Source organism: Micropterus dolomieu, linkage group LG17, assembly GCF_021292245.1.
Source record: "Micropterus dolomieu isolate WLL.071019.BEF.003 ecotype Adirondacks linkage group LG17, ASM2129224v1, whole genome shotgun sequence".
Lineage (NCBI taxonomy): Eukaryota > Metazoa > Chordata > Actinopteri > Centrarchiformes > Centrarchidae > Micropterus > Micropterus dolomieu.
The window spans coordinates 9,229,804-9,253,143 of NC_060166.1; the positions used below are offsets into that span (position 1 = coordinate 9,229,804).

The window sequence follows — 23,340 nt, forward strand, 5'->3', positions numbered from 1 at the left end:
GCCAAAGGCTATAGGCTACAGAAAGGACACTAAAGGCTGCAGGCGGGACACAGTGAGAAATTGATCCCGGTTAAAACCATTCCATCAGTCCACTGCAGCGCGCAACAACAGTCAGAGACAACCACACATCTGTGCAGATGCGCTGCGGAATTTCGCAAAGCTCTTACGATCAAGCACATCAAAACAGACACATCCTGCGAATCGCCAACCTTCTGGGGACACGATTTGTGAATTTCATTGTAAGTCAGAAAGCTACTTGAATAATAACTGCTGATTTTTAAATAAACTGTCAGAAACGCTTTTATCATTGTTTATAAAACGTTTCTGTTAGAAATGGGACATTTTTTTAACAAGTGGACGTACGAATCATGTGGTTCTTTACATTAAAATGCTCATGTTTAGGGCATGAGGTCACATAAAGCCGATGCTGGACGATATATATTCAACTAGGCCTATTTAACGCCCACTGTCTTGACCAAATATAAATAACCTCAAAAAACCGAAGACAGTGACAAATGAAATACATAAAGCCCCTGTGCTGATGGTGTATCCTATACGTAGCATGGATGCAGGGGAGTCAGCAAAATGTGTCTGGATGTCAAGTACCTACTATGCTGAAAACGATTTTAACATATACCCAGAGTGGATCCGTTAACTGTGGATTGATTGCGATGTTTAAAAAAATTTTCCCCACTTTTTGTTAATAAAGTAACAGATACATCGTGATCTCGCGATGCAGAGCTACAGTGAAAACGCGGAAAAGACAGATGTATGCTGTGTTTAACTAGTGCAGCAAGTGGGTAAGGGGAGAGAGACTGATTTAAAATCCCTCACTTTCAAGAGTGTTATTAAGTGAAACCCTAGCTGTGACTTGGGGCATGTTCACTGGTGTAACAGCAGTGGCAGTTCAAAACCAATTTTGGGGGGGCCAGGCAGAGGCCAGTTGTTTTGTCAGAGGGACACATTCAATCCTAGACCAAAGAGACAAAGGCAATGTTCAAGCTTTCAAAATCTCTGGTTTAGTATATAATGTAGTAATGTTTTAGTAAGTTTCAGTAACTTACAGTTAATTAGTTCAGTAACAGGATCTTTTCAGTAACTTAGTTATAGTTTTATTAAATTACATTATACAAAAAAACCAAAACATTCCTGTTAACTTTAGCCAGTACATTTACAGTACTTCTTTGTAATGCTTAATGAACAGTATAAGCTCTAGTGTACTAGACATTCTCTGGATACCAGTTTGTATTTTGTATCCCACTATAACTTTTGTTAGGAAAACAACAATGTCTCCATATTCACCCCTGTTGTTAGTCATGATGTGAAGTATGCACAAAATTAAACACTTGATGGTAGGCCATCATCTGTGCATTATGGATGGGAATACATAATTTGGCAGACTGCATGTCTGCATGAAAATGCAATGCATAATTAAATTGTTATGATAATAATTTATATATTTATTTAATACTCTTTAAGGAGAGGGACTCAGAACAATTTCCAGCAATATTCATGCAATGGAAAAATGGATTAAAGGGACAAAACACTGTCTGCAATGCTACATTCAGTTTAATGTCCATTTCGAGTCAAGTAGATGTAAAATTGAAGCGAGAAATGTGTTAAACTGATTACAGTGATCTTGATTTTACAGTATCAATAGCGTAGATATTTGTAAGAGCAGCTTACTTGAAAAAGGTGACAGTCTGCCTTTATCTAACTTCCAAACCGTAACATGGATGACTAAGTGGTCATTTATAACATCATCAGATTCGCTAAATAAATGTTTGCTTTACGAGGGAAACTATATGCTCGTTTTGTTTAGACATTCTCAGTTCATTGCAATGAATAATCTGAAGTTCCATAACACATAACATTAATGTTAAACTATAAAAGCATTCTTATAATCCGTGTGCTTGCTTCCTCTGCGAAAATCTCATTGATAAAACAATACTAAAACTATAGATGAAACAATCCACATGTTAAATTTTTCATTTACTTTTGTGAAGTCGAAAGTCCGCTTGGAAAGAAATGCATTGAATTACGTTCTAATTTTTGGGAGATAATTAAGGGCTGATTAAAAAAACAGCAAAGCAGAGCAAATCTGGCACACAATTGGCACATTATGTAGTTACTGTATATCACTAAGCCCCAACCATGCAGGCTGATTTATAGGCTTCGGAATGTCTTCCTGCCGCATCATTCTGATATTAATACATTCAGCTACATAATACATAATATGGTGGCAAACACACACAGTGCAAACTATAGACTACAATATTAATAGACTACTACATGGACTATATACTGCTCAAAAAAAGGGAACACTTGTTCATCACAGAACATCATGTCAATTTAACTTCAGGGATCTGAATCTGTCCAGTTAGGAAGCAAAAGCGATTGTGAATCAATGTCTCCTGTTTTGGTGCAAATAAAATTAACAACAGGAATACTGAAGAGGCAACAGCAAGACAACCCCCCCAAGAGGAATGGTTTGGCATCTCCCATGAGCATGGGCTGAAGGTCCCAAGGTCAGAAGACACCATCCAAGGTAGTTGAGAATCACTGAGATAATATTGTGTGGGATCGACAGAACAAGATTGATTGACAAACGTCAAGAGGAAGGAACACGAAAAGCTAAAAAAATACCAAGGGCTGAAAGCAAGGAAATATGTGGAGAGTAAAAGCAACAGTGGTGCCAGTGGCAATAGGAGCACTGGGGGCCGTGACCCCCAAACTGGGAGAGTGGCTTCAGCAGATTCCAGGTAGGCTACACCATCTGAAGTCTCTGTCCAAAAGAGTGCAGTCCTAGGAACAGCTAAGATACTGCACAGAACCCTCAAACTCCCAGGCCTCTGATAGAGGACCCGAGCTTGAGGATGACACATATCACCTCACAAGGGGTGAGAGGGTGATTTAAAGAAAGAAAGAAACAAAAAATAGCCTATGGTTTTTCCCCCCAGGAAAGATATGTTGAGCACAAATTATCTATTTTAATGCAATGCAATAAAAATGGGTTTCTTAGGGTATATTTATTTATTTAAAAACCCAGGTATGGCTATACCTTCTCAAATACAATTGACACCTATGTATGGAAAATTTCTAAAACAAAAAACAAACAATAACATTTTCCTAACTGAAATGTTTCATCAATTGCTTTACCTGAAAGGTGCCCTATTTGGCCTGTTGTCCTCACAGTATATTTAAGTGTATCATACCCATTATGACAATTGAATGGGATTGTTTGATATGACGTCTCATTAATAGTTCCAGTCACCTGTTGACCTTTTAAGACATTGTGCTGCATATTGTTTGCATCTTATAATGTTCACATTTAAATCGTAAATTTCAAGGTCTCTTTACTGAAGAGCACATTATAATTTAATGTTATTGTTAAAGGGGATAATTTATGATAATAATAACGTATTTATTAATGTATTATTAATAAACCATGGGACATGGTTATTATTTGGTATGTCTTATCTGTGGTTATGACTAGACAAAATTTGTGGCTTCAATGTTTCTAATTTAACAGGATTTAACTCAGGCACCTCTCAAGACAGCTATAGCCGGCTAGTAGGGTCTTTTTCCACTGGGCAGAGGAGGATTAGCAGCCAGCATGCCGACTGTCGGAATTAAAAGGGATCTTCTCTTCAAAGCTTTGGGCAGAACATACAGTAAAGTCTTATTTACTATATATTCAAGTAACGACCAAATGACCTGCCTGGTTATCAAATGTTCTTTTGGCTCTAAAAGGCAGGAGAACCCAGAGTGCTGCCTGAACTCATTAGCTTGACGGCTAGCAACGCAGCATCTGCTAAGGAGCAGCTAACTTTATCTGGCTTAGTATGACTATCGTGAATGAGAAAAACATACATTTCAATTGAAATTTGTGCCAAATACAAATTTCAACATTCGCTTATTTCTGCTGATGTTTGTGACTTTAAAAAAGTACTCTTAGTGCACCACATCTTTGAAGATAATGTAAACGTGATTGCATCATTTCCGTCGGCTTCTGTCATTGAGATTTGAGCAGTCTGTTCACAACAGCAATCTGAAGATATTAGCCGGTGAATATAAAACTGCTTTTAGTAATGGCTGTTTGCTTCTTGTTCTAGCCGATGAGGAGTTTGACGAGCTGTGTTTTGAATTTGGGCTGGAGCTGGATGAAATTGTGAGTAAACGAAATTAAAGGATGTCAAACCACAGTGTATACAAATATATGTGTCCTTTTTCATGATTACATTAAGTCAAAATATCCAACATGAGAACGGTCTGCCAGTAGGCCTACATTTGTGTCAAAAACATCCCCTGAACTGTGACATGTAACCAGTGAACTCTGTGCTGACCCCCTTACAGACCTCTGAGAAGGAGTTAATCACCCGAGAGCAGGGTGACTCAAAGGCATCAGGAGCGTCTGACATCATCCTCTACAAGATTGATGTACCAGCTAACCGCTATGACCTGCTGTGTCTGGAGGGGCTGGTCCGTGGACTGCAGGTCTTCAAGAATAAGTGAGTAGTATCTTGTGTGATAGAACTGGCATACTGCTGTGCTTGATACAAGGTTCAAATGACATATGATTGCTAAATGCAATGGTTGACCAGTTTCATTCAGTGCTGACACAACAGAGAAGCATAACAGCGTTATTCAGTGCCCTAAGCAAGGAGGATTGATATGTTGAGGAATAAAATGCATGACTATATTTTGTTGGCATTAAAACATTCTTGTGGGCGAAGACATCTGGGTTTTTGGTTTTGTCAGGCTATCTTAAATGCAAGGTGCTTCTCCATTATGGGTATAGTGCATGCACACTTGCTACACTGTAGCTACAGAGATTGTTTTTGTGTTGCAGGTTGGAAGCACCTCGCTACAGACGTGTCAGCCCGGCCAGCGGGGAGCCTCACAAGCTGATCATTACTAAGGAGGTGGGTGGTAATGGCCATCATTTACAATGAAAAACAAATTGGAAAATAACCAATTGCCTGAATCTATCATTGGTTTGGTTTATAAATTAAATAAATCTATGTATTACCATGGTTTCCACTTAGTTTGTTACTTATAAGTTTGTTGTGTGCAGACGGCGGCGGTGCGACCTTATGCTGTGGCAGCCGTATTGAGGAACATCACCTTCACACAGGAGCGCTATGACAGCTTCATCGAGCTGCAGGAGAAACTCCACCAAAACGTCTGCAGGTCAGATTAGCTGTTTCACTAAGTACGACTTAAAACCTGAAAGACCTTCTGTGATGCCATTTGTGTTACAGAGCAGGTGTAGTGCAAGCTTTGAGGAAATTATGTGAACAATTAAATAGGGCCGATTCTGCTGCCAATCATTTTCTCGATGTATTGCAAATATTCAGCATTTTTCCTTAGAAAATTACTTGAAATAGTTGCTGAGTAATTTTCTGTTGCTCGATAAATCGATTAATTGTTTCAGCTCTACAATAACAGTACTTATAAGCGTCTGTTTCCAATAATATGTTCAGTGAACTGTGATCAGTGTGAGAACAAATATTGCTTTTCTAAGAATGAAGTTTGGAAATACAGTATATTACTATTTAGGACAGTGCTTGTATAATTTCATTCTTTTATTATTAAGAGATTTCCTAAATTGTCCAAAAGTAACACTGAATTTATCCTACTGGAGTGTTTTCTGTGCAGCCACAGCCTACGATACAAAAACACACCACTATTATCCCTTTGAGAGCAGCTGGAACAGCTCTTTAACATTATTCAACCGTTAACTGTGTTTTGTGTGCAGGAAGAGGAGCCTGGTGGCCATCGGGACCCATGACCTGGACACCCTCTCTGGTCCTTTCACATACACAGCAAAACCTCCTGGAGACATCAGCTTCAAACCCCTTAACCAGACCAAGGAGTACACTGCTACCCAGCTCATGAGCCTCTACAAGGTGAACAGCTAGTTGGCAGGACGCGAGTTAGAAGAGCGGTTTGTCTTTTTGAGCGGTGCTAACCTTGCGTTCTTTCGATTGATACAGACAGACAGCCACTTGAAGCATTACCTTCACATTATTGAAGACAAGCCTGTGTACCCCATCATCTACGACAGCAATGGTATCGTCCTGTCCATGCCTCCTATCATCAATGGTGAGTGCTGTTTCTGCCTTTATGTGTGTGCCTTCATTTCTGGCTTTGTTTTCGACCTCTTTTGCACACAGTGGATTAGTATTTTGCATGGAAGCATCTCACAGACACAAACATCAGAGATGTGACTTACCGTCGTTCCAGGCTTGTTAAACCCAGTGGTTAAAAAAACAACAGGAGCTAAAGTTTTAGAAGAAAAACAAAGAAAAAATGAACTTTAGTATTCCGAGATAATAAAATACCCCCTGCCGTATACTAGTAAACATGTATTTGTTTTTTTCCCCCCTAGGGGATCATTCAAAGATCACCCTCAAGACAAAGAATGTCTTCATTGAGTGCACGGCCACAGACCTGACCAAGGTACAACTGAGAGGAGAACCGAGAAATGCCATCATATGTCGTTCGGTCAATGTTAGCGATGAAAACTGACTTGACCTTGTTCTCTCCAGGCAAAGATCGTGTTGGACATGATGGTGACCATGTTCAGCGAGTATTGTTCACAGCCTTTCACGTAAGTTGCATATTGATCTAAAATACTAGCTTTTCATCTCCATGGAGATGGACAAGAACTTGCTGAACGCGAGGCGGACGAAATGACATTCCCTGGTTTTGTGTCATACAGTCCCCTCCAAAAGTACTGGAACAGTAAGGCAAATTCCTTTGTTTTTGTTGTTCACTGAAGACATTTGGGTTTAAGATCAAAAGATGAGTATGAGACAAGAGTTCAGAATTTCAGCTTTTATTTCCTGGTTTTCACATCTAGATTTGTTAAACAACTTAGGACATATCACCGTTTGTTTGAACCCACCCATTTTTCAGTGAGCAAAACTATTGGAACATGTGACTGACAGATGTTTCTTGTTGCCCAGGTGTTGCCTTTTAGGTTGATTGTCCAAATATTAAATAGCTCTGCATGACTAGTCTAAGTTTTCATCCTTGGTTCAAACCTGTAAAGACTGCATTTCCTGTTAAAGAGGATAAACCAATATGAAGACCAGAGTGCTGTCTATGGGAGAAAAGCAAGCCACTGTCAAGCTGAGAAAATAAGGAAAATCAACCAGACCCATTGGACAAACATCGGGCAGAGCAAGCACAACAATTTAGAATGTCCTGAAAAAGAAAGAAACTACTGGTGTGCTGAGCAACAGACGTCCAACAGGTAAAAGGAAAACAACAGTAGTTGATGACAGAAATATCGTAAGAGCTGTGAAGAAAACCCCCAAAACATCAGTAAGTGACATCAGCAACGACCTCCACAGTGCAGGGTGAAGGCGTCACAATCCACTGTTGGAAGAAGACTCAGAGAGCAGAAATATAGAGGCCGCACCACAAGATGCAAACCACTCATCAGCAGGAAGAATCAGAAGGCCAGATTGAAATTTGCAAAGAAGTACAGAGATGAGCTGCAAAAGTTCTACAACACAATCTTATGGACTGATGAGACCAAGATTAATCTCTACCAAAGTGATGGAAAGGCCAAAGTGTGGAGAAAGAAAGGAACTGCTTATGATCTGAAGCATACAAGCTCATCAGTGAAGCATGGTGGAGGTAATGTCATGGCTTGGGCGTGCATGGCTGCTTCTGGAACAGGCTCATTAATATTTATTGATGATGGAACTGATGATGGTCGCAGCAGAATGAATTCAGAAGTGGACAGAAACATTTTCTCTGCCAATTTACGGAGAAATGCATTGAAACTAATCGGGAGGAAGTTTATCATGCAGCAGGACAATGAGCCAAAACACACTGCCAACAAAACAAAGGACTTCATCAGGGGGAAAAGTGGAAGTGAAGTTTTAGACTGGCCAAGTCAATCACCTGACCTTAACCCAACAGAGCTGCACTTCACCTCCTTAAGAGGAGACTGAAGGGAGAAACACCCCGAAACAAACAAGAACTGAAAGAAGCTGCGGTAAAAGCCTGGAATAGCATCACAAATGAAGAATGCAACAGTTTGGTGATGTCGATGGGTCGCAGGCTTGAGGCAGTTACTGCAAGCAAAGGTTATGCCACCAAATATTAAATGTTATTTACTTTAAGATTATTTATTCCATAACCTTTGTTCACCTAAGAATGCTGTGGTCTGATACAAACGGCGATATGTCCTGAGTTGTTTAACACATCTAGATGTGAAAACCAGGAAATAAAAGCTGAAATTCTGAACTCTTGTCTCATACTCTTCTTTTGATCTTAAACCCAAATGTCTTCAGTGAACAACAAAAACAAAGGAATTTGCCTTACTGTTCCAATACTTTTGGAGGGGACTGTATGTTCTATATTCAAGAAACTGATTTGTTGTCTTCATTTTAAGTGGTGGTAACATACCACATTCCATCATACAACTTTAATAAGTGACTGGGTTTAAGAGTATTAACAGTGAAAGAGAGATTTTCTTATGTCTCTTTCTCTTTCAGGGTAGAGGAGGGGGAGGTGGTGTACCCAGACGGCAAGACCTACAAATACCCAGTTCTGTATTTTACTACAATCATCTTGCACTGTGTCCTTTTTTTGTGATGTGACAAGAATGTCTTCACTGTTGTCTCCTAATTCTCTGCCGTTGTTTCCTGGTTTGTACTTCAGGAGCTGGCTTACAGGAAAGAGAAGTTGTCCAGTGAGTCCATCAACCGTAAAGTTGGCATCAAGTAAGTGAAGTTGGACGTACACTGTACAAGAGTCAAAGTACAGCATAAAAGAAAAAGATGCATTCAGTTTTGCATTAACATGACTCAGCAAATTGACGGACTTCCCAGTCTGATACAGCAGAGAATACTGTGCCTGACAGCAACCTGAATTTCTTAATTAGTGAACGGTAGCCTATTTGTTTCAATCTGTCCGTGACTTGTATGACCACTGGTAAATTTTGTTCTCACTTATGAAAGAATTGAAAATGCAAGACATTTGGTGAATGCCACAAATGATGTAAAATTACATGGATGTGACAGTTGTGAACAAATCTGGTCATATGGTGATGTACCTTTATTGTTACTTGATGTTATTATTAATTTGCAAAATTATCACTGTGCTCTTCCACTCGTTACACACGACAAACATTTCAGCTTTTCTTTATTCTCCACTGTAGTTAAGTTTTCCTTGTTGCATTTTTAATGTTAATTTAGTTAGACAATTTCCGAGTAAATCACACAGTTCACTTAGAAGTTCCTTAATTCTTTGCATAACCTGTTTTCCAGCCACGTTATGGCTTTGGAAACGATCAGTCTTTGTCCTTTCTACATTTTGGAATAAAGCTATTTCCTGTTATCAGAAAACATTCGCATACACTTCATCACATCTTACATGGGAAAGCACTACCTGCTCCACAGCTCCTTGGTGTCGGTGTATCCTCAGCAGCTTCACAGGTGATTCTTTAGACTAAACAGCGTTGTGTTTTATTTTCTCCTGACAGTGAGTCAACGGAGAAAATCGCCCAGCTACTGACCAGGATGTGCCTGCGCTCCCAGCCTACAGGTGTTGGTGATGAGATCGAGGTTGAGATCCCACCCACGCGATCAGACGTCATCCACGCCTGTGATATAATGGAGGACGCCGCCATGGCCTACGGTTTCAACAACATCACCCGCACCACACCACACACTTACACCATAGCCAACCAGGTGCCTGGACTTTCTTTTGCATGTTTTCATGTCTGTGTACCATAAAACTTCGATTAATAGCCGAGTCCCAAATGGCCGCCTGTCCCCTTTATTGGCCTGGTGTGGAAACACATTTTGACAGATAAACGCAGCTCTCATTTAGATGCCTGGTCTGGTTTTTATAGAAGTTCCTTGGATGTATAAAACCTTCTAAAGTCCGCTGGGTTGCCCGCTTGAGCTAGTTCTAAGCTGCTTAGATCATGAATGCAAATATAAATGTTTAAACTTTGGTCAGTATGGACATGCTACACACCGTTAGATTAGTTTGATTCGCCACAATTCAATCATTCAGTTCATTTTACGGAAACGATGCGCTCAAGTCTTATTCATTCAGATTTACCAGCATGGTAAACAAGAGATGGGAAACAAAGTGCAGACTCCCTACCTTTTGAAGCGCTCTTTAAGTCCATTATGTGTCCATTCCTTGATTATTTATATTCCTTTTGTCTGTAAGGGTCCACCGATTAAAACAATCAAAAAAAATCTTTAATAAGAATGAATCCTGTCCTATGAATACTGTCATGTGGGGTCAATAGTCGATTCACTTTCTGTGAACTTGTTAGGTATGCTTGTTTTCGTTACCTTGCTGCCTACAAAATAAAAGCTGGTTGTCGGAGATAGATCATGATTTGATAAACTCATTTTTCTACAAGTAATATTCATTTCACACACACAGCACACAGGCCCCAGACACAAAGAGCACTTGGGGCAGTCACAATAGAAATCTATTTCAGTTTTCTGCAGAAGGAATTAAAAGCCTGTCCCTTATGGATGCCTGTTCCAAATATAGACCGGGTCAATTCATTGATTTTAGCAAATAAAAGCTTGGGCTATAAATCAAAGTTTTATGGTAACCAACGTTGTATCTCATCAAATATTATTTGTGTTCTTATGTATTTTCTTGTTTACAGTTCCCACTGAATAAACTGACAGAGCTGTTAAGACAAGACCTTGCAGCTGCTGGATTCACAGAGGCCCTCACCTTTACCCTGGTAAGAAGAAGACACAAAGATACACCAATGTAATTAGGGTTGGTATCGTTTCAATTTGATGGATTCCGATTCTACTTATCGAATGTGGTTATTATCGAATCTCGGAACTGATTCCAGCCCCTTCAAGACAACTCTTCGCTCTGTGGCATTCATCCAGTTCCTCCTTGCTCATCTTCCCCTTCATGGCTAAAGTCAAAGGAGTTTCTGTCCTAGAGGAGCATCACTGGGAACTCGTATCCAGAAAAAAAAAAATATTGGCATAATTTATAGACCTTCGTTTACCTTCAATATAAAAGGGGAATGTCAGCCCATCTGTCTTTTGTACCTGAGCTTGAGACGTTACTGCTATTAGTGTTAGCTGTATATTCCTTCAGATTCAGATTCATGTGTGTCTGCTTCATCATATTCATAGTTTTCAGTCAACCGACCAACATAGCAGCTCACACCGCGACTCCCCCGTAGAGATGCCGCAAAAGCAGTCAAATTTTATATGGGTCACCTTTCAACTTAAGAAAAAGAAAGATATGAACACAAACTACAGGTGTTGGGCATATCTGATCCATATAACGTTACAGCACCGTTAAAAACCACCAGGTCCCTGCTGCCGCTCTACTGCTGTAATTGTTTACTTTTACCTTCTGGGGAATCCCTCACCTAACACAGCCCAGGCTTGTCTCCTCCTCGATTAGTAAATCCGAAAGCACAACAACCATCCAGCATTTTGGCAACACAAAACTAACAAACACAAGGTAACAGTGTACCAATTGCTTAGCAGGCAGTGGAAAATAACGTGTCTTTTGCCCTCCAAGGGAGTGTTTTCCTTGGAATGAGAAATCACGTGAAAACTATGAATTGGAGGTGCCTCCTCCCTTGCACAAAGTCTCCTTACTGCAGGTGTTGGATTTTGCTTTGTTGTAAATTTTTTTTATTGAAGCTAAGCCAAACCTTTGAACGTTTGCTGTGGTCCGCCATGGTCCAGGAATGTAAACAGAAGTACTCTCTTCTCCGCATGCTTCTCCTATGTCAACACAGTTTCTTCCCTTAAAGTGGGTCTGTGCATCTTTGAGGGAAGAAGTAACACAATCTTCCTCTTAGAAATGAAAAACTGAATTTATAAGCAGTAAATCAAAACGTTGTTCAATTCAGAACACTCTGGGTTTTGCTACTACAGGCTTATTTAGTCTGGTAGTACCTAATGTAAGGTAATGTTTGCAAAATTTGAGTAAATATTGCTGTATAATGTACATTACTGAGTCACCATGCTAACATTATGACTGTGATCCGTGTGTGTTACTGTAACAGTAAAGTTAGCTAAATGGTTAGCAGTAGCATGTAGCATTATCCCATAACCGTCACTTGTATCCAGAAAGTTACATGGCCTTGCTTGAGATGGTCTCAAAGGACTTTGTCCGCTTTTTCTTGCTGCAGTGTTCTCAAGAAGATATAGCGGACAAGCTTGGAAAGAAAATCTCAGAGACCAGGGCGGCTCATATCTCCAACCCCAAGACAGCTGAGTTCCAGGTAAAGAAGATTATAAATAAAACCCCACAATGTTTTGATGATGATGTCAATGTAAAGCAGTGTTGTGCTTTGTTTGAAACAAGAAAATAGATACATTTATTAGTTTCATTTGTTAACCGTCATTTTCTACCCATTCACAAGTTAACTGATCAGTTTCCTTCCAAATTTGACCTCAGATAAGACCTAAAGGCCTGTGGGCGCTAGAATTTATTAGCAGGTTCACTTTTTAAGTAATTTAATGTTCATATTGTATCATATTAATGGATGCTTTAAGGTAGTTCTCTTCCATCTGAAAAATCACATTGCTAAATAACGTTAATACAGTGAAACTAATCTTCCAGCCACAGCGCAAACTAGAGTGTTTGCAGATTAGTGTGCACTGCAAATAATCCTCCAGGGCCAAAATTTCACCCGTTAACAAATAATTTTTCTGCAAACAAAGTAATAAAAATGACTTTCATTAAACCTTGAGAGGCTGTTTAAAAAGGAAAAGGACTCATTTAATAAGACAGACATTCATTAAAAGTCAAACAAACAGACCCTAAGTGATAGGTGTTCCCACGCTCTCTAGAGTTAGTGTCATTTTTCCAGAAGAGGGCCCTCTTCTCCTCTTTTGTAGAATCCAGCGTCACCACTTTTTGTCACCACCAGGTGGCGCGGACCACCTTGCTACCAGGCCTGCTGAAAACCCTTGCCGCCAACAGGAAGATGCCCCTTCCCCTCAGACTGTTTGAGATATCTGACGTGGTGCTGAAGGATGAGACCAAAGGTAGTTGTCTGCATGTGTGAAGTGATGGAGAAAATAACACACACTGTACCTAACACACCCGCAAAACTGTTTTTGAAACCCTGTTGCCTCACTGAGAGTGTGTGTGTGTGTGTGTGTGTGTGTGTCTCATCCCACCAACCAGATGTTGGGGCGAGGAACAGCCGGCGTTTCTGTGCTGTTTACTACAACAAGAGTCCGGGCTTCGAGGTAATCCACGGCCTGCTTGATCGAACCATGCAGCTGCTGGAGGTGAAGTCTGTCCACGGGGATGGCTACCACATCCAGGCTGCAGAGGGTAAGAAGCCTTGAGAGGGAGGGGGAATGGAAACCAGCTATCAGGGCTATAGGAATATACTAGCTTTGGTGGTAAATTATTATATTACATGTATACAGGGAGGAGAAAATCCCAGTGGCAGATGAGTGATCTAGAACATGTTTATTTACTTGCCAAGCTGGGGCACAAATAGGTCTGAGTCACGTGAGGTTAAAAGGCAGGCTTTGTTGAGATTATGTAAATCCAGTATATAGCAAGCACCGACTGCATTGTTTGTTTCCAGGGCGTCATGTACTCCATCTTATTGAGGAGGCACAGTTTCCATGGCAGTGACATGCACATGCACAATTTGGCTTCAACTCAAAATTAACTTCAACATGGGTGGCTGGTTTAGAGTAGGTATATGGACAAAGAATATGAAATACAAGAGAAAACATCTAATACTGACCCAGGTGGCAGAGACGGCGATATCAGCATGTACTTCTATAATCAGATGCTGGCTTTTGATGAGATAGCTCTGATGAGCTTAAAGGGTAATGTATAAAGCCTTTAAACTGCTTGATCAGTTTTGTGACTTTTGCTTCATTGTATAGTAACTAGAGCAAGGCCGATCAATCAGCTGATATTAGCTTATTGAGGATAGATCATATAGGTGCGTGTATCGGCTGATAAGGAATCAAGAACCGGCAGTACAGCAATGCTGAACTAGGTTTGAGGTCATTTGCAAAATGTGTCCGAAAGGTTTGTCCAGAGAGCATTAACAGGAGGATTTTTCAACTGTCATGCTCAGTACTTACCGACAGGTGACAAATGAAATAAAAAAGCAACATGAAGTGACTCAGTATGGAGTCAGGCAACCACGAGCCTCCAAATCAGTTTCAGTGCTCCTTGACAAGTCTGGAAATCTATTCTAAAGCTCCCAAATATCGAAATAAATCAAGTGTCGACTGGGCTATATTTGTTATAGTTATTAAATTATTGGAAAGTTTTTATTTTTATTTTTTAATTTTGAAATAAATTGTTGGCCTGTTATAACTTTCTACACATTTATGTCAACATGTGTTGAGAAAGTTGGGTAGAGTGAAAGTCTGAGTTGTAACAATAGGGTTATTATGGCGTTGTTTAAGACTGATCTGCCCAGGCACTGGAGAAGTGATTGAACCCGACATGTGTCACTAAACCATTAGTTACACTGTCGTGAAATCAATGGGCCAGACTTTTACGCAGCATCATAAAGACCCCAGATACGCACAGCTATACGTCTTTAGACAGAATAATTCAAATTGAATCGTGTAGTGTGTGCGCTAGTGTTGTAGTACTCGAGACCACTTTTTGATGGTCTTGGTCTCGTCTCGGTCTCGACCGCATTTGTACTCGGTCTTGTCTCGGGATTTTATTTCAAGACTATAACTTTGGGAATATCAATAAATTGCTTTTGCATTGTCTGATTTGTTAACATCCTAACTTTGATTGTAAGTAAAACGTATTGCTTCAAATGCAACCAATCACCCTAATTAACGACTGTCCCCCTCCCCGCGATGCTTACGTTGATTTCAGCTCTTAGTGTTTGTATGTGGGTGTTTTAATGGGAATCTTTCAGATCAATTTGAGAAGTACCTATGATCTCGTTCCACATTTTATTGCGTGCCATGCAATGCAGTGCAGGGAACTGGTCTTGGTCTTGACTCGGTCTCGCTCTCCCTCGGTCTTGGTCTCGACTGCTCTCAGCCCCTAAAAGTCTTGATCTTGTTTGTGACTTATAGTCAAAACTACTGATGCTAGCGTCACTGCCAGTCACACAAATACCACTTAAGCGTTGTATCTAAAGTGCTATCTGTTTAATTAACACTGTGACTGAGATTAGAGCTTGTTCGCTTTATAGAAATACGTCTCACTGTGTAGTTTTTCCCATTAATTGCAGAGAATATGGCGGTCTGTCCCATTTTCAAAATAAGGTGTTTACACAATGTACACACAGTATATAAATATGATTAATTGGATTATATTCATAAGAAGTATAAAACATGTTAGATATGTCCATTAAAAGTAAAAAAGAAACACCAAAATGTTAGGGAAATTACTATAGTCTTTGGTTTTGGGTTGCTGGAAAAACAAAATAAATTTATAGACTTTTTTTTTTTGCTGTGTCATTTATATCTATACTATGTGTTTATGATCAATTTGTTTACTAGAACACAAAATTGTTTACAAGAGCACAGAGTTCTTGGATATAGATCTAGCCTCTTAATTTTGCTCACAAAGTGCACCAGATTAATGCATTTAACTTTAAAATGTACAAAACCAAATTCGTCTCACAAAATCCTGTGGGAAACACTGCTGTACTGGTCGCGGGGCCTCCATCTTCTCCTGCCTTCTTTTTATAACAATGTTTTAAAAAGAACTTAATAATAAAAAAAAAAAACTCTCTAAAGACATCAGATCTTAATGTTTACCCGCAAGTTTAATGGGCACAATGCTGCTGTTTTTACAGATATAAAAATATTTTTTTTTCCTTTTAGAAATAATGCCATCACTGCAGCTTTCAAGGTTCCAACTAGCAATGACAGTTGTGGGGCTGAGCATCACTTTTAAGTTAAGAGTTTTTAGTCCGGAGAGGAGAAAATCATTCTAAGTATACAAATGGATAACTTTTATAGGGTTATGGTAGAATGTGTTTGACAACTTGTTGTACACAATGGTTTTATTTGAGAGGTATTAACCCATTTGAAATAGAAAGTACTTTTTAAAAACGGACAATAATGAGCCGTTAATGAACAGGTGTCATTTTTAAGTCATGGGCTCTGACTTAAAAACTCTCCGGCCCGCTGTGGGAAACTTGTTCTTCATCCCCTCTAAACCGCAGTTCACTCTTTTCCATTTAATTTGTCCTCTGTTCCACCTCCAAAATCAGCACTTGCGTCACCTTACCCTAATAGGTCAGGATAACTCTGAGTCGGTGAAGGACACCGAAGAGCACTGACGTGTTCTGTTCTGTCATCATTTTGCTCAATAAAAATCAAAGGTATCCTATCAGCACTCGTGGTTCATGGGTAGTGGGCCAAGGACTCATTTCAGACAGCTTCACTGTGTCTAATTATGTAATGCATCTGAGTAAGAGTGCACTTTGAAAGGTTTTCTCTCTTAAGTCATCATTAATGAGATGGCCCGGTCAGTCATGTTGCATCAGCGCTCCACGTCTGTATCACTTTTGATGAGCTGGACTCACACATTAAAAAACAACAGACCTGTAAACTGTGGAGCGCAAGTTTAATAAAATTTTTCATAGCAGAGGTACATTAACCAGAGGTGGCATGTGACTGGCACAGTAATACTTGCAATGACGACGTGTGAAAGGCAGATAGAGGTATGACTCATTTGGGTTTCATCTTTCTCATGCATCTGAGCCGTTCCTGTGAGATTAGCAATCAGAAAGGTTCCACCTGAAGCACCGCACAGGCCAAGCTGTATGCATTTTGGCTCCCATTTTCCCAGAGAGACTCTCATACATCATTTTGAGTTTTGGATTCCTCGCCCAGTCCTTCCTCTTTCCATACCATCTCTCTCTCACTCCAGCTCCCCCTCCACCTTGTATGCACCAAGGTCACACTGTGGGATATCTACTTTGGCTCTGTTAGCCCATTCAGACTGCAAATCAATGGGCTCAAGTATCAGTGAATGAGAACAGTGAGGAGAAGGAAAGGCAGACAGGGGAGCGGAAGAAGGGATGAGATGAGATGGGGGGGGGGGGCAGGAGAGCGACAGAGCGACGGCTGGAGGCGAAAGCAAGAAAGGCTGTGAGAGCGTGTAAACTCCGCAGTGTAGGGGGACTGCATGGGAGTCACGTCGCCCACTGCAGAGCAGAGCAGAGCAAGGAGACAGACTGGCACATACAGCACCCACCCACGGGGTGCTTAGACTGTCCATCTGAAATGCTGAAATGGACATGCTCTCACAGTGCGCACTAATGCACAACACACTGGAAACGCACATTTCCACTCCGTCTATCCTCTGTGCCATTTTGTTTTCCACACTTCATGCGCCATTAGCCTAACCCCCCGCCCCCACGCCACATATGTCACCGTGTCCTTAACCCCTTTACAAGGCCATGACCCCAGTCTTAAGAGCTCACCTGACACAGACACACAACCCTCAGGAAGTGTCCATCAGCAGGGTGAACAGCACTTCAGCTAACTCACCATCACTCCCAGCACCGAGAGAGCAAGTGGTTGAGGGAGTACATGTCAGCTGAGTATCCTCCACTCAGCGGGAAAAAGAAGATGAAATAATGAGTCAGGGGACCAGGAGTGGAGGAAGAAACCACTTAAGAGACAGATGCCTGTGTTTCACTTAACAACTGTGTCCAATGCAAAGTCTTGGCCTGTACACCCTTTGTTAGGAAAGAGACCACTATCAGATGACTTTCTGTTTTTTTGTTCAGTTGACGTGAAGTCTTTTGTCCTATATGTATTTTTAGAAGGTTAGTATTGATGGTTATTACATTCATTTAAACCTGCAGTGACTGATTTTTTTTTGGGGGGGGCCACTTTGGGGGCAGCAGAAACAAGCTGTGAACAGAACATTTACATGACATCACCTTTTAAGCGTGTCATCCTTTCGCAGGGGCCATGCTAATCTTCTCTGTATCGAATCCAATTTATTAGATGTGCTGCCTGTGCAAGCACAAGTTGGTATGGTGAACTCCTTAGCAAACAGTTACTTATTTACACTGCCACATTAGCATTCATTTGGACCTGTTTTTCTGTCCACCTGGTAATTTCGGAAGTCCAGCATTCGCTCTCTTTTAGCTCTGTTTTTGGGTACCAACTGCTGAGGGAAATATCTGACTCTTCAGCTGCTTAATGTCCCACTATGTTCACCAGCTCGTCACAAACAGTGTCAGTTTGCTGTTTGTAACAAAATAAGTAGTTTACACTGGGTTTTTAGAGATTAGTTTTTGCTGCAAACCGCTGCCTGCTGCAGCAAAAGACAGCACTATGAGAGAGCAGTGAGAGTGAACCAAAACAGGAAAGTTGCAAGCTGCAGATTCAGATGATAATTATCCTCTAGGTTAACTACAAGAGACCCCTTCCATATTGTTTTCACAGTCTTTTGATATATTATATATTATAGTAATATTGGTATAGCCAGTTTAAAAGATAATTGAACAACAAAAACTTGAGTCTTATTTTGGTAGTTATTGGCCATAAGAAGTCCAACTGGTCAAGAAATAGTCCGATGATTAGGCAGGTTTTAAATAAACCCCCAGATTATCAACACTTACTTGGAAGCGAAAATTAAGGAACGGTAAAATCATGAACCGAAACAGTAAATATCTATCACAGTTTACAGACCGACTCCGTTCCATGTTGACCTCCTTGACCTCCCTGAAGTCAGATTTCTGTGCAGTGAAGGATAATTGATGACATTTTGGGAGCGCTTAGTTTAGTGGTTTTGCTAATCTAGCAAACTGTTGTTGTTCAAGGAAAAGATTTTCTATATTTTTGTTATCAAATCCCATTAAAAGACCAAAGCCAAAATGGATTGAACCCATTAACCAATTGTGTCTGTTTCTAAAGCCTGATGTGTCTTATCCCTGTGTGCCACAGAGCTCCATTGTTTTAAAACTAATAAAAAATGCATCAGTGAACACCAAATGTTTGTTAATCTGCAGCTGAAAATAGCCCCAACAAATGCACCATTTCCTCCTGTTTGAGTTACATTTGTTAAACTACAGGGATGTTTTAGAAAGTTGTTTAAAATTTTTATTTTAATGTAACAAAATATTCTTGACATGCTACTAAAATGTATGTCTTCAGTGGATGTGATGAGGCTTGGGGCTGAGAGCCGCTGACAGGCTGGAGAAATCAGAAAATATTTAGATGGACTAACACACTGTTGGTTTTGGCCTGTTCACGGGATTTGTTGACAAAAATATAGAATATCGCCAGCCTTGTCCTTTACATGTAGGGAATGCGATTCAAATCCAATACACATCTTTTTTTCCAATTCAGCAAATATCTCCTCGGGGTCTGTAGCTGTCCGTTCCGTGTTTGCTGAAATTAAATCTGGTGTTTGCACTCAGCCCTGGCTCTGTAAGTGGGGAAACAAACAGAGTGGGTCTGACCGAGCCACACAACAACTATTCCAGCCATGATCTGTGTGTCAGGTAACATTAAATGGCTTGCCCACAGACATTCAGCTTACTTTGTAGTTCTCCAAGACATGCTGTTTGTGTGATGTTAGCCGAGGACAGAGGTTAACAGAGTTGAGTTGCTTTCTGGAGCTGGTGTGCCGGCTCTGGGACCGTCTTATCCTCTCTGCATGTTAGCTTCACAGCAGCAACTGTAGCGCCACTTTGCTAACCCACAATTTGGCTCACATTGATTACATTACTTACTGTGTCGTTGTTCGCGCTATATTATGGAATTTGTCATGGTGTTGGATTTCTCCAGAATCTCATACTTATATCGATGATATTTTCCCCATCGTAAAGACGTCACCGCATTCCTATATCTCACACAATGTTATCGTAACCAATTGAAATGATGACCACAACTATGAAAATATGACCTGGAATTAAACTGGAACAATTCCTTTTTTTTTATTATTGTTATTGGGATGATTTTAAACACCTTTCAGAAATCATGTAACCCATACTAATCATCCTTGAAAGTCAAGTAGAAATTCGAGTAATCATCATTTTGTGTGTGTTGGCAGCTCCTTAACGCAGCACGAGACATTCGTTTCACCGCAGGTTTTCGTTGCTCCAGTAAGAGCCTGCAGGAATTCTCTGTCCAGTTGTCTAAAATAGTAACAAATCCTCTGGCAAAATGATGGCACTAACCCGCCAGTTATATTGGTTATCTGATGCAACCATCTAACTCCTTTCCGCTGAAAGCTTTGCTGAAAGTTGGAGAGTGGGCGGAAAGTGGCCTGGCTCAAGTGTAGGATTTTCATTGACTGATTGGTTATTTAAGATGTACCAGAGCTATTTATATAGTTGCCATGGCATCCCGCTGATGGTACAAGTAGATGACGTGTGAACAAACGCAAGCGCAATCCACAGATTTAATACACCTTGCGGACACAGAACAGGCATCTGAAATAAATGGTAGAATTTCCCTGCTTTAGTTGCTTCCTCACACACACACACACAATTGAAAGTACCGTCCATGTGTTTTGTAAGCCTTCATCCATAGTAATGAGTGAACATCTAAGCAGTGGGCTCTGGAACCCATTAGCAAGGCAGCGTGGGAAGAAGCAATGCACTATGGGAGAATGCCATGTCTCTGTGTGTGGGGCTGTTGTCAAGGCAACCCCTGTATCTTGTGAAATCTGACAAGTCCGTCTTTCTGTCTGTTTGCATGTCAGTGTTTTTGAACAAAGTGAGCAAACGCCTCTCACACTGACGAAGTGAGCTCTCCTCTCACTGTTGATGGAGGATTTTTTAATTCCGTCTGGCCTAAATGTGGCCTTTCCTCCCGACGCTGACATACAAACTGGAGCATCAGATTTTAATCAGAAGAAGAGAGATGTGTGTGCCAAAGTGACCAAGGCAGAATATCAGATTATGGTCCAATGACCTGCAGAGGTACGACAATAGCGATCCTACTTCTGGCCTGTTCTCTAAAGCTTGTTGTTTTTTTCCCCCCATCTGTAAGGGCTCACTGGAAGAATTATCTGGTACAAAGGAAGTGATGATTTTTAGGTTTTGGGAATACATTTGGTAAATGTTCATTGATGACCAATGTGGGTGAACTAATGATTATCAAGAGAAAGTCCAGGAACAAGAAAGGCAGCACAGCACCGTTGACCGTGCACGATTGACTCATGATCTCTGCGATATTATATGTGAAAGAATGCATCTGCAACAAAATGCAAATGCATCTACAAGTGTACAACTAAATAGTGGCAGAAACATGATCCAAGAAACACCCAGAACAAACAGATGGCTCGTTTGTAACACACTGGTCAAAAATAGTTTGTCAGGATACAAACAGATTGCAAGCAAGCTAGTGGGGGTGATAATTGTTGTTTTAAAAAGGATGCTACAAAGACCGGGCTTTAGTAAGAGAAGGAGAAGTCAATGTGGAGACATTGGCACAGTCACATTTAAAAAATTTTAATCAATTATTGAAATTTTGTTTTTTTTCTCTCAGATTGCACTTTTTTCCCCGGTCGCTGCGCAGAGATCTTTGTCCGTGGAAAGAGCGTAGGGCGTCTCGGTGTCCTCCACCCAGACGTCATCAACCGCTTTGAGCTGACCATGCCCTGCTCGGCCCTGGAGATGGACATCGAGCCCTTCCTGTGATTTCACCTTCCTAAGCCTAAACAAAAACTGATAGCAGTTTGTATTGTCAGATCAAAACAGAAAGCAGTGTGATTTAAGAGAAAAATATGTTTGTTAAAAAGATAACGGGTGTTGGGTTTTTGTGATTGAAGTGTGCGGCAGATTATGTGTTGCATGTGCATGAGACAACTACAGCGAGAACAAAACATAAGGAAGGAAAGAGGAAAAGAAAAACCCAATCTGTTCTGCATCACTGTGTTTTGTCCCTGTGTTTTAAGAAACGAGGCTGTTTTTACTAAAGTCAGAAGAATTAAAAATTAACAAGACTCCATTGTGTTTGTGACGTGAATGGTGTGCATCTGCGTGTGGGCTTGTACATGCATGCCTGGTCTTAATTTATGCCTTTGGGGTTAGTGCATGGTAATTAAAGCCAGTGACTCATTACCTGTTGCTTTGTTGCCTTGGTTCTTCCAGTGGCCACACTACTGAAACCACCCTCGCACACGACGTCCCCATGCAGGAAGTCATCAAGCACAAATTCCCCGCGCAAGACTTGCAGGCCCCTTCCTCCCGCCCAGTTTCCACAAAAACTGTGTTTGGTGACATGAGCACGCCAGCTGGCCTTAAAGCTCTCAATAACTTTCTGGCAGACAAAAGCTACATGGAGGGTTTTGCGGTGTCCCAGGCTGACACTGCAGTGTTTGACGCCATCCCTTCTGCTCCCTCATCGACCTTCTGCCACCTCTTGCGCTGGTATAATCACATCAAGTCCTTCCAGAGGGGGAAAGCCAGCCTCCCATCAGCTAAGAGGGAGTTTGTCCTCCCAGCTAATCCCCCCGCCTCGACAAACACCACCAGCGACGACGACATTGACCTGTTTGGGTCAGACGATGAGGCAGAAAGTGCCGAGGCGGCTAGGATAAAGGAGCAGCGCCTGGCCGAGTATGCCACCAAGAAGTCCAAGAAGCCAGCTCTCATCGCCAAGTCCTCCATCCTGCTTGATGTCAAGCCCTGGGATGACGAGACGGACATGGGCAAGCTGGAGGAGTGCGTCCGCAGCGTCAGTATGGACGGGCTGCTGTGGGGGCAGTCCAAGCTGGTCCCAGTGGGCTACGGCATCAAGAAGCTCCAGATAGGCTGCGTGGTGGAGGATGATAAAGTGGGAACGGATCTGCTGGAGGAAGCCATCACCGCCTTCGAGGAATATGTTCAGTCTGTGGACGTGGCGGCTTTCAATAAGATCTGAATCATACAGACACAGAATAAATACACTGAATGGTACCATCCAATGTTTTCTGGTCTTGGCTTAAGATCGGTAATGCAATATGAAACGATGTTCAACTAGTAGTCCAGCATCCATGTAATACAATAACTACAGCTCAGGTCCTTCCTTTTGAAAAGACTGTTCCTATCCTTTGATACAAGTACAAAAGATTCTTGCCTTCAAACATCAAATAAAGCCATTCTAACTTTCGACTGAGTGCTTTGAATCTTTTATTTGTAGCGCATGCTTTTATCCTGTAATGAGTTCACAGGCTTCCACTGTATCTTTACTGTCAATTCAAAGGGAAATTGGTGCAGCCAGTAACCTCCCATATGAAAGTGAGCTGTGCAGATAACAAGATGTCTTGTAAATTCAGTCCGACAGGTGCTCCGGCATTCCTTCAGACTCTACTGTAGCAAAGTAAGGTTAACGCTTTCATTACTGCTCAGTCAGACCTGAATGTACAGAAACCAGG

General features: G+C 41.1%; 1 protein-coding gene and 1 non-coding gene across 2 annotated transcripts; one reads left to right on the forward strand and one right to left on the reverse strand.

The window, feature by feature from the left end:
* Positions 1 to 3,549: 3,549 nt before the first annotated feature.
* Positions 3,550 to 23,075, forward strand: farsb (phenylalanyl-tRNA synthetase subunit beta). Its single transcript, XM_046074389.1, has 18 exons — positions 3,550 to 3,674; positions 4,116 to 4,171; positions 4,357 to 4,511; positions 4,853 to 4,925; positions 5,078 to 5,193; positions 5,762 to 5,912; positions 6,000 to 6,108; positions 6,395 to 6,465; positions 6,555 to 6,616; positions 8,520 to 8,571; positions 8,686 to 8,747; positions 9,509 to 9,716; positions 10,667 to 10,747; positions 12,176 to 12,268; positions 12,920 to 13,037; positions 13,180 to 13,332; positions 21,471 to 21,618; positions 22,076 to 23,075. The coding sequence occupies exons 1-18, from the start codon at positions 3,617 to 3,619 to the stop codon at positions 22,845 to 22,847; spliced, it is 2,538 nt and encodes an 845-aa protein (XP_045930345.1). The 5' UTR covers positions 3,550 to 3,616; the 3' UTR covers positions 22,848 to 23,075.
* On the reverse strand, positions 17,886 to 17,993 carry LOC123986689. The gene has a single exon (XR_006828948.1). It is a non-coding gene; the product is annotated as a U6 spliceosomal RNA (small nuclear RNA).
* Positions 23,076 to 23,340: the final 265 nt, after the last annotated feature.

Excerpts from the sequence above, each read along its gene's own strand:
- farsb (XM_046074389.1), top strand. The coding sequence starts at position 3,617 with ATGCCGACTGTCGGAATTAAAAGGGATCTTCTCTTCAAAGCTTTGGGC. Across the intron at positions 4,172-4,356 it reads GGCTGGAGCTGGATGAAATT|ACCTCTGAGAAGGAGTTAAT; the intron begins GTGAGTAAACGA and ends ACCCCCTTACAG. Across the intron at positions 8,748-9,508 it reads AACCGTAAAGTTGGCATCAA|TGAGTCAACGGAGAAAATCG; the intron begins GTAAGTGAAGTT and ends TTCTCCTGACAG.